Genomic DNA, 12631 nt, shown 5'->3' with positions numbered 1-12631 from the left:
GAAAATTTAATGATCCTACCCCTTATAAATAAACCATTAGCATCAATCATGTTTGACTCCATAAGTCAGGCGTTTTGAGATTTGGTTGAATCACCTAAAGGTGTTTATAACTAAACTAAATCCTAACACAAACGTTAAGACACTAAGAAGCATGAATGATTGTTAAAGGTTATATTCAAGAGGGAATAAATTATCAAAGAATCTTCTTTCATATTTTACAAAAGATTTGTTTAAGAATCATTACTGTTCTAGTAGCTTATAATAGATAAGAGCTACATTAGATGAACACTAAAACAACTTTCCCTAACAATTGGCTTACATGTTTATATGTTCATAAAACAACCTAAAAGTTATAAACTAAAGGTCAAAGAACATTTAGTCTATAAGTCAATAAAATCCATATATGGGTTAATGCAAATAACAAAATGTGATGAAATCTTTATACAATTCATCAAAAATCAAGTGGATTAATGTACCTACCTCAAGATGAGTGGGAGCAACTAAAAACAAACTTGTTCTTATATAGATGACATTCTTCTGACAAGTATATGTTACATAAGTCAAAGCATTGTTCACGCATACTTTGATATTATATATCTAAAAGAGATATTCCTTACACGTATAACATACAATACTGCTCTACTTTAGAGGATAATAGGATCACATAGATTATTTCCTTATGCTTCATTAAGTAGAAGCCTTATATAAGTTCAAACCTATACTCGTTTAGAGATTACTCAAAATTGCAACACACTAGATATGTCTAGATTAATGTGAAGCATCTAAAAGAGTACTAAAGGAAACGAAAGACTATAATTTAAAAGAAGAAGTGAGAACTCAAACCGGTTGATTACTCTAAACTTTGTTATATTCAAATATAACAAAATGTAATTTTGGGATATATATTCTTATGTCAATGGATAAATCTATCTCATGGAGGAGTCATGATAAACTGATAACAACAACCTAAGTTATAATGACATAATATGTTGATTAACCACAACGCAATTAGCAATAAATGTTGTTGAAAATTTATTAGTGAACTTATAAGTTTATTAACTCCATATAAATTATATATTGAAGACTTAATGTGATAAAGTCAGCTACCATGTTTTCTCAAACAGTAACAGTTTGAGAGGTGTTGCATTAAAATTCGATACGAAATTAATTATTCGTTTATGAACGAATTGAGGAAACTAATTTTTTTATATCGAATACATTCATGATATGCTTAAGGATCCGATAACTAAAAGTCTATCACCCATAAGTCTTATTTAAGCGCTTAATTATTAAGACGAGATTACTAATGACTATGTATAATTGCATATCGTACTATGAATGACTAATTATAATTTTCCTCAGTTTTGGTTTTGTATGTCTCTTAATATGTTCTGCATGCATAATGACATATAAACAAATTATAATACAAATCAAACCTTCTGAAGGGCTTACTTGAAAATTTTGATCATAACTACTTAGGTTTTAAATAAGGACTGCAATATGATTAATAGGGGTATTGAGCTGATGTTCAATTCAATGATTGTATTTTTCTGCTCCAGTTTAAGTTTAAAGCTAAAATGAGTGTTAACTCCTGATCAGGCTTATCTAATACTCATAATAAATGATTACTCGGCCAAGTGGGAGAATGTAAGAATAATATAATATATATATGTATATATATATATATATGGCCATTATAATCATTTATATTATAATGGATCAAAATATTAACTAAACCTTATTCTATATTAGTTTGGTAATTGTTGATGGACCATATTACCTATAATTTAACTAATAAAGGGTTTCCCTTTGGGTATATATAAAGAGAGATAAATATTAACATCATAACCTATTCTCACACACGTATAATTTTGTGTGCCTCCTATCTCCTAAACCGGGTTACTCTCAATAACCCTAACACCATCCTTAACTATACATCCTAAAGGGGAACTCGACCAAGCTGACAACCATGTCGTCTACATCATTCTGTGTTGCGGTTACTACTCTCTCTGTTGTAACAAGTTCATAGGTTTAGTTTTTATTCATGTTATTTATTAGTTACATGAAGAACTGATCAACATGGCGGTGATAGAGTGGTCAATTTGGTGTGAAAGATGACAAACTTGCAAAAGTTGATATTGAGGTAAATTTTATGGTGAAGGTAAATGAACAAACCTGGATACATATCAAAATGCTTGTTTATAAAATAAGCAGTTTTATGATATCCCAATGTGTAAATTGTAAGATGATGTTTGTGTATAACTTTGATAGCTTAGTTTACTTTCTCAAAATATCATTTATCGTTTCGGACCAAAAATTCTAAGATGTTATTAAACTGGGCCGCGAAGCACCCTATTTAAAGACAGAGATCATGGTAGTGTAAACATGTTACTTATATTGAATTGCGTGATGTGATAGAATAGCATATTTGTGGGACTATAACAACATGAAAAACTTTTTAAAATGGTGTGTATGGAAAAAAAAGAGGAAAATGGGAAAGTAAAAAAAAAAAAGGGAAATGGTTGAGCCGCTATTGGGGAAAATGGGAAAGTAAAAAAAAAAAGGGAAATGGTTGAGCCGCTATTGGGAATAGCGGCTTAGGAGTAAATTTATTTTGCTTTCTGACTTAGAGAGAGGGAGCCGCTTTTGGCAATGGAGGCTTAGGAAGAAAAGAGGGAGCCGCCATTGCCAATCGCGGCTTAGGAACAAACCAACTTAACCCCGTTTAACCTCCGTTAGTTATAGTATTGGGTATAAAAAAAACCCACCAAAACCCTATCACACACCCTAACACACATTATAATTTTATAACTTTAAAAAAACCCACCAAACAACCTAATACACATTTACATATCTCCATTTATATTTTATAAAAACTATACCTATTTACATATGTTAATTTATATATTTTATAAAACTAATTTGTTTAAATGATAATTTATTAGTGTAGGATTCATTATTTATAACCGTAATTTAATTTTTATAACTCTAATATTAATTTGTATAAATATTGCACGTTATGGTTTAAATAAGTAAAAATATGTTAAATTATTTTAATGTAATGTAAGATTATTTGACATCTAATAATATTAAGATAATGAAATAAAAAACTATAATATTATCAAGAACACGAGATACAAGACCTAACATTCCTCAAAATATTAAACTGGTTAACATAATACACATACAAAGTAACACGAGATACAAGACCTAACAGCACTAATTTGGTCGGTTTGGGCAATTGTTGATCATGTGACCCGGTTGTTTACAGCCATAGCATAGACGCCCTGTCCTTTCCTGTGCATAGGTGTTATCCATCTTGTTACGCATCCTCCTCGCACGACGTCTTCCTCTTAGTATGGTTATCTTATTTGCGTCCCCATAAAGTGTCCATCCGGCGTCGTTCCAATCTTCTTTATGACTCACCGGATGATAGCTGTTGTTGTATTGCGCACGGTATGTGTTTGTGTGAAACCTGCTATACACAATACTTTTTGGATCTTCTTGTAGATAGTGGCAAACTGCAATTGCATGGCTATAAGGGAACCGGTAAATTTTCCACTTACCACAAGTGCAGGTTTTCTTCTTGAATTTGACCGTATAAGGACTATCGCCGGTTTCATCGGAGGTCTGTAGGCATGTTTTCACCATGAACACTTGCTCAGGTACTGAATAAGGGAATACTCTATGTTCTCGAGCCCTTATTTCACGACCATGGAACAATGTCCACTTGCGGTCCGAAAATTGGGTTGAGCAATTATACGCCTGTTGGTAGTTTATGACGTATTGGTGAACCTCTCTTGTAAAGGTATGCTTAACCGATGCCCTTATCGGGAGCATCCGGGCACCACGCAACACATTGTTCATGCTTTCGGAGATGTTCGTGGTGAGGTTACCCCATCGGAGATTTTTCTTGTCATGCAGGAGTGTCCACTTACTTCTATCAATGTCTTTCAGATATTTCCACGCCTGTTTATTTGTTCTCTTTAGGCTGTACATTAGGCGATCGTACTTTCTTTGTTGTGTCGTGCTTCCGATCTCCCAACACATCTTCTTCAAGCTCACACCCTTGAAATGCGTGGCGAAATTTCTCTTTACATGCCTAAGACAAAATCGATGGTAGGCATTGGGTTCCTGCCAGGCTTCCAAGTTTTCCATGGCGTTCTTGATTCCTGCATGCCTATCAGAAATTACACACAACCTTCGGGATCTGGGGTCTTCAACGATCTCCGCAAACATTTGAAGAAACCACCTCCAGCTGTTGTTTGTTTTCTCATCAACCACGGCGTAGGCAAGCGGCAAGATCATGTTATTTGAATTTTTCGTAACCGCCATTAATATTTTTCCTTTGTAAGTGCCCCTTAGATGGGTTGCATCTATGCAGATTACAGGCATGCAATAACTAAAGGCCACGATACTTGGACGGAATGCCCAAAAAAAGATAGTTGAATATTGGTTTTCCCGCAGGACTCCCTGGATGGTGTAACCACTGGACAACGGTATCCGGGTTTGCTTGTTGTAGTGCCAATAAGTAGCTTGGCAATTCATGGAAGTTTTCTTCTCAGCTACCGTATATGTTTTCGACGGCCTTTTTTCTCGCCGCCCAATCTTTACCGTAAGTGATATCAACATTCAGTTTCTCTTTGATGAGAGATGATGTGTGAAAATGTATAATAATAATAAAGAACGAATCACAATTAAGCTTTAAATTTAGAAAAACGAAAATCCTAGAGAAACCACACAAAACCGGCAAGTGTACCGATCATAAATAGTATAGCATCAAGGAAGTCCGGATGTCGAACTCAAAGACACGTGAAAACGTTTATGATTAAGAAAACTCTAACCAAGACTTACCAAAATAATATTTATTTAATTTTTAAGATTTTATTTAACTACTTAAATTAATTTAACTAAACGAAAACGTTTGACAAAACACTTTTAGAAAACTTTGATTTAAATTCAATATGTAAAAATGTCTACCTAGGAATGAATCATGTTGACAGAAATAACAAGACAATGGATTGAAAATATTCACGACACCGGTTATAAAAGATGACACAACCAAAACTTGTTTTAAGAAAGTCAAATTACCTCTCAGTCTCTCTAACAATCTCTAACTTATTTTAGTTGATTTTAAAGAATAAACCGGGAAAACAATTATTAACGTGTTCAAATGTCGACTCTTCTCTCTGTCTCATCGACAAACTATCCTAATGGAAACGAATACTACGCAACCAAGTATAGAGGAACAATTTAACTTAACCCAAATTAAACCAACTAATTGCACATAAACACTCAAACTTGACAAGACAAAACCCGCTCTCACGCGGTCTTAATTCTAACAAGTAAAAGCAACGAGACAATATTACTTCTTATCACCTCTCGGTCTCAAAGAAGGTGTATTTTAACTGATTTTAGATGATTTATATTACCCACTTATCCCTACGGTTGTACTTCCCGCAAATAAACCCAAAACACCAAGTAAAGAGTTTAACAAGCAATCAATTAATCAAAACCAATTCAATTAACTGATACAAGAGGATTATAAGCAATAGCAAATAAAACACAGCCATCACACACAATCTAATTTATGGTTTTAGTTAAACTTTACATCAATAATTTAAGTCTTGAACATTAACAATCCATTAAACAAGTTAAAACTACTCAACAATCATCTATCCTAGGTAGAACAAACAAGATTAGCCTAACATAGATTTTGGACAGCCATGCATACTTAAGAAAAACATCACAAACATCATCATAAACATTATCAAACTCATTCAAGATCCAAACAATATCAATAACAACTCAAACTATCAATCAATTGCAAAACAATTCAAATCAAAAGACCAAATCAATAGAGTTAGGGTTCTTGAACAAAAAGTAAAGTTTAAAGATGTATACTCAAGGTTTATGGCTGAGATTTAAGATTGGTTGAAGCCCCTAGCTGCTGCCCCAAGATCCCTCTTCTTCCTCTTACCGCCAACAGCCCCTATAGCCGCCTCTTTTTCTTTTTTTTCTTTCTTTTTCCGGCTGCCGGCTGAAGTCCGATCGCAACTTAGGTTTTTTTTTGGGTTTTGGTTTTGATTTCGGGATTATGATGAGATTAATGGCAGATTTCCCTTGTTATTATCATAATATAATATAATATAAGGCTTTTAAGATGTGGGCTTGGGTCGGGCCTTGATTAAACTTTGAAACTTTGACATTTAAACCCTCCAAGTTCTCTTTTTCTTGCCTTTTTTCCACATCTTTCCATAACCTACACAAAACATTTCAACTTTGTAAAAGTTTGCACTTAACCCCCTAAACTTACATAAATTTGATATTAAATCATTAAAACATTATAAAATTGTAAGGACTTATAAGTATGTTATTCAACACATCAAGAGACTGAATTTGTTTCACTTTAATCGATAGATCTGCTTGAACTTGCTCTTGAACGTGGGTTGCAACAACATTTGATCTTAGGGACCGGTTGTTGTTGCGAGAAACAGTTGTGAAACATGAATGGGCAGGAGTCCATGTTGTTATTTTGAAAAAATTTGAATTTACTAGCTTTCTGGCTGTGCATGTCCAAAGACATGGTTGAGAGCTTTGGGACTGGTTGTTTGTATCCTTGATACTTTTACATTTCGCTGTCCAGACTTTTGGTCTTGTTTCAGCCATATACAACTCTCTATTGTGGCTGATATTCCACATTCTGATAGCGTAATCAACTTGTTTCTTTGAAGTGAAATACATATTTAAACGTATTTATGGATTTTCTTTGTCCCAGAACACCATCTCATCTTCCCCATCATTATACAGGGGAGTATAGTCTTCATCCCATCCTGTACCAACAACATTAAGTTCAGGAAATTGAGTTAGTCCCTGACTTTGTTGTTGAGGAAAAGGAGGGATTCCATCGTCTTCTTCCTCTGATTCATACTCAGAAAGAGAGGCTTCACTCTCTTCAGTTTCTTCCATTTCTTCGTCCTCTTCACTGCCTTCGTCTTCTTGGTAGATGTGTGAGGAACCAGCATGTAGCAAATTCATGGAACCACCTTGCTGCAAGGTGGGAACTACCGGCGTCCATGTGACATGAATATTACAGGTGTACGGATGGACATGCGAAGCTAGTTGGTATATTAAGTCCATACCGTTTTCTCCATTAACACATGCTGTATATGAACAACCATTGAATTCATATAAGAGAGTTAACTGCGGACAAGAAGACTCTCTGTCAATTTGAACCCATTGACATATGTTATCAACGAACTCTGTATAACTCATACGATTCATAACTAAAAACGTTGTGCTACGAGTTCCCAGAGCACCTACAACAACCCCTTGTGTGTATGATACTTCACCCCCATAATATAATTGTACCACAAACCGATAATGTGGTTGAGAAGAAGAATCCATTTTGATTTAGTGTAAGGGTTCTGTGGAATTTTGAGTGATGTATGTATGAAGCTAGGTAGATGTCAAAAAGGGTTTCAATTACGTATGAGGGGTAAATGTTACTACTGCTCTATATACAGTGACATGTTTGTATTTTAGTTCTAGACATGTGAACCTTTAAAACTATGATTAGAAAAAGCTGGTGACAACCCCCTAATTCATTCATGTCAGTGTATGGTTGTGAAATGAATTAAAGCTGATGTATAGTCTCAATCAACAGCAAAGATAGTACTGTATTAAACTAAGTTGGCCTGACTCTACCCATAAATCTGTGACTCTACCCAAATCCACGGCCGACTCCACAGTTTGAAGACCGTTCTGGACAGCTGTAATAAGGTCTACCTGGACTGGTAAAATGGTCTGAGATCTTGATTTCCATCTCTTTCCCGCAGTTGCAAATCACCATTTTTACTAGAAAAAAGATTGAGATGCGTATAAAATTATGAAATTTGTTTGAAATCAGGGTATAAAATGAAAGGTGTGGGGTGTTATTTATATACAAGTCGGATGAGGAGGAACCTCTTCTTCTAGTAGCGGCCTAGGAGATGTTTAAAGTTGATGCATTGTCTCAATCAACAGTAAACCTATTTTGGCCTTACTCTACCAGTACTGCATTATTACTACAGGCTTTAATCAATGAGTTACATTTAAAGCTGATGTCAGTGTATGGTTTTGAGATGAATGAAAGCTGATGTATGGTCATTCATGTCAGTGTATGGTTTTAAAATAAATTAAAGCTGTGACATGCATAATTACATTATTGATGCATTGTCTCAATCAACATTAAACATATTTTGGCCTTTCTCTCTTACCCGCCACCCGTGATTCTGTGACATTTAACAATATGTGATGTATCACGGGTTTTCTTTATCCAGTATTTAAAGACAATACTTCATCTCTTATCAAACATAATTTGCATCGACACACTAAGTTTCTTCCTAATGGCGCACCGAATGGACCAAGAAGATAATGAGAAATTTTACTCCTCTCAACCAGTGACCAAATCAGCACGATGGACTGATGATGTTTGGAGGCGTTTGAGGAACCCTCATACAGTTATTTTGGGTTCCTCTTCATCCGTTCCCGAAAACCCCTCTTTACAAAATAAAGAGGCAACTTTGAACCCAGAGGGTAAAAATTGGTCTAAAGATGCAGTTGAGTTTTATACTAACGGAGATGCCCCATTTTGTTATACGAAGTTTTTACCCACGAAACAACTAGATCAAAGTTTCTGGGTAGTTTGTTAGGGTACGAGTCAAATGGAAGCCTTTCTGAGATGGTAAATTTCTAAACTCACATATGCTTGTACATATGATCTCCTAATTGTGTAACTTATATGATTTTTAATTATATTTACAATACATTGAAGCGTGGACCGCAAGATTAATGATCCATCAATACGCAAAATTAAGAACTGCACCAGAGTCAGCACAACGTTGGACGGTGTTACCCCAGTGTTTTTATGATGAAATGAAAAAAGAAGACTCTATAATTGTCTTAGAGCTGGCCGGAACTAAATGGCCATATCCAAATCTTTGGGAGGTTGACAAAGTGTATATTCCTTTTTCGTTTAAGGATGGTAATTGGTTACTCGTTCGCATAGATATGCGAACGATGGAAATTACCCAATACTGGACTGGTAAAAGGTGGAGAAGTGAAAGACTTCAAAGTGCTAAAATGGAGATGTTATCAGTGTTTTTTCCGTGGTTTCTTGATCGTATACGATACTGGCGAAACTCGGATATTATATACGATAAAAAAGAAATGGTCATGGGTTTAAGTGAAGTTGACGTGCCTCAAGACAAGGGTAACACTGCTAATTTAGGGGTTCTGGTTTGTATGATGATGGAAATGCTGGTTAAAAAGAAGCCCTTAGTGATTGAAAATGACGTTGAAGAGTCATGTTTTAACTTCCGGCATCATATGGCTGACGTGTTATATAAATGGCGCGTGGAACCCGATAATGTTTAGTTGTTAGTCTTGTTTAATTTAAGCGTCCCAAAACTCTTTGTAGGTTCTGACGTTTAACTGTGTTATGTGTGAGTGTTTGGTTTGTATTATGATGTTTAAGTGTAGTTTATGTAATGTTATGATGTTTAAGTGTTTGGGTAAAAGTAAAAATATATTTTATGTTTCTGTTATTATATATATATATATATATATATTATATATATATAAAGAATATTATGTTATTATATATATATATATATATTACATATAATTTATATATATATATATATAAGAAATTTATATATATATATATATAAGAAAATTATGTTATTATATATATATGTATATAATATAGTTTATATAATAAATAAAAATATAATGCATGTCTAGGAGATTTAAAAAGCTTATTCCTAAACCGCCATTGGGAATTGCGGCTCCCCCTCACATGGTTTTTGGTCAAAACCCTAATGCATGTGTCAGCCTTTTTTTGTCCTGAGCCTCTTTTGGGAATCGCGGCTCCCCCTTTACTTTTTTTTTTAAAATTCCGAAACCCTAATAGATCTGCAATATATTTATTTCACTCAGCTTTTATCCCTACCTCTTTATTATACCCTAATAGTCCAAAACATGTGATGAGAAGACAATATATGCATGCACCCAAATTATTAAAGCAAGGCACAGGCATGCATGCATGTCATGTGATTAAAGCTTCCAAATTATTAAAGCAAGGCATAGGCATGAAGACAATACATGTGATTAAAGTAAGAAAGCAAGGGACATGCATTATGGAAATGATTCAGCATTTTCTTCAGCATGGCATGTGAATTCAACATGTGAAAGCAAATTACATCCCTATATATTTTCTCATATATTGTCTATGTGAATTCTCATCCAACACCACCATAATTCTCATCAATCTCTCACACCACAAAATTCTAAATTCTCCTACAACCATCAAACACCACAAATACTTCATACACCTTACAACCATCAAACACCATCAGAAAATGAATTACAACCTACATCTCAACCCGGGTCCAATGGATAGTAGTCTGTTGTACCTGGGTGACGAACACAGAGCCAGAAAATTGTTTTTGAATCCACAAGTGGGGGATGTCAATACCATTGATTTTAAACGGGGTGATGGTACTCTTTGGGCGTATATTTACGAAGAGAGAATATCTATATCGGGTAGAGTTGGAAATTTCATCAGTATGCTTGGTTTTGGCGGCTTGGTGTCATGTGGAAAGGGTCGAAAAATTGATAGACCTTTGGTAGAAGCACTAGTCAAGAGGTGGCAGCCCGAAACTAACACGTTTCACCTGCCATTTGGTGAGGCCACAGTAACGTTGGAAGATGTTAACGTTCTATGGGGTTTACCCATTGAGGGCCTGGCAATAGCACCGGTTGAGGAGTCGTACAGCCCCGCTGATCGCGTGCATATGTGCCAAACTTACTTAGGTTTTACTCCGGATGAAGATGATTTGAAAAATCACACGCTAAAAATCGGCAAAATACAAGAGTTTTTGTTAGAGAATCCAATACATGAACATTCAACAGACTTGTTATGTATGCAGCATGCGCGTTGTATCTGCCTAATACTGATTACTAATAACTTATTAGCAGATACGAATAACTCGTATGCGTCGTTACATGTGTTAAATCATTTGCGTGACTTTAATACTTGTGGGCAAATGAGTTGGGGTTCAGCCGCGTTAGCTTTTTTGTATAGAGAACTGACTAAGGGAACCAAGCCAGAAACTAGGGCTGTAGGCGGCCCAATGTCACTCCTACAAATATGGGCATGGACCCGGATTCGGCCAATGACACCCACAATTATCAATGAGCAAATAGATTGGGAAAAAGCATATGGTGCAAGGTAATTAAATACGTACTATTGTAATACTAAGATAAATATTAATATTCTAATAGTCGTTAATGTCTTCCTGCAGGTGGACGTATAATAAAATTAGTAGAAGAGAGACGCCTTCAAATGTTATAAAGGCCCACCGTACAACGTTACAGAGTCTAGGAGAGTCCGATGTATGTTTTCTTTAACATAATGGTTTTGTTAATTAAATTTTAAATACTAAGTATTAACATATTTGTATTCTTACAGTATAATTGGATGCCTTATCGGGGCGTGATCCATAGACTCCCGGGAATGTGCACATCAGGCCAACACAGTTGGAGATCACAATGTTATTTAATCTATTATAACGTGGTGGAATATCATCCGGTGGAAAGGGTGAAGAGGCAGTTTGGATTGCTTCAAGAGATGCCTCCCTCATTCCCTATTACCCGTGCCGTGGTTACAAAACTACGTAAAACGGAAAGAAAAGGGAGAACTGGAACGGACTGGTCTGTTTACCATGCAATATATGTCGACGACTGGAACAGTAGACACGAACACGTGTTGGAAGGTTTGGACACCAACCTGCCTACGACAGTCAACAATTACAGTGACTGGTTCCATCAGCATACGGTCCTTTATGTAACGGACCCGAGGCACGTACGCGGTGATCTCCATACTGGATTCCATGATCACGGTGGATATGCAAGATACTTGGTTAGTATGATTATTAATCTTGAATTAAAATTAATAATTAAGTAACGCGTGTAGATTCTAATTGGTTTCATTTTGTAGGCAGATGGTATAAGCTTCATTGGTCAAGAAGCAACGCGTATGCAAAACATGGGTCCTGACCATTACTACGCAAATTTGGGAGGGGTCCAACAAATGGCTTCACAACTGGTCGGATCAATTAGTCAATTTGGTCAGCCTAGTTACATACAGACCAATGAACAGGATGTGGGACCGGATAATACTATCCCCCAGCATGCTCCCCGTGGTCGGGGTCGTCGTGGTCGGCAAAGAACCTGGCCTTCAACAAACTATGGTGGAGGTGAGGGGGCGGACCCCAACAATTTACAGGGCCAAACTATGGGGATGGTACCTCTACTATTAGAGGTGCAACACCCTACCATGGGGAGGGTACCTCACAAGTTGGAGGGGAAGCAATAGATTGGGATTCCGGTTATAGACCTTCATTTCAGAATGCTGGAGAGGCATCATCAAGCAATCCATTTGGTACCCAATCGAGTTTTAACTACAACCTAGAAAACAGTTGGGCTGGATTTTTTGGAAAAATTCCTTATACCAATATGATTGCTCCGATGTACTCCGACCAGCCGGGGAACTTCCAGAATTTTGATAATACCGTCTTGATGTTCC

General features: G+C 35.9%; 1 protein-coding gene across 1 annotated transcript; it reads right to left on the bottom strand.

The window, feature by feature from the left end:
- Positions 1-2932: 2932 nt before the first annotated feature.
- Positions 2933-4261, bottom strand: LOC143592162 (uncharacterized). Its single transcript, XM_077072142.1, has 2 exons — positions 3079-4261; positions 2933-2986 (listed from the first exon to the last, which is right to left on the bottom strand). The coding sequence occupies exon 1, from the start codon at positions 4237-4239 to the stop codon at positions 3220-3222; it is 1020 nt and encodes a 339-aa protein (XP_076928257.1). The 5' UTR covers positions 4240-4261; the 3' UTR covers positions 2933-2986; positions 3079-3219.
- Between the last annotated feature and the right edge of the window lie 8370 nt (positions 4262-12631).

Source organism: Bidens hawaiensis, unplaced genomic scaffold (genome assembly GCF_021521415.1).
Source record: "Bidens hawaiensis isolate Kalapana, Puna unplaced genomic scaffold, B.hawaiensis_p1.1 tig00040556_1, whole genome shotgun sequence".
NCBI lineage: Eukaryota > Viridiplantae > Streptophyta > Magnoliopsida > Asterales > Asteraceae > Bidens > Bidens hawaiensis.
Note: the sequence above shows the minus strand (reverse complement) of the source record. Positions and strands in the feature narration are given on the sequence as shown.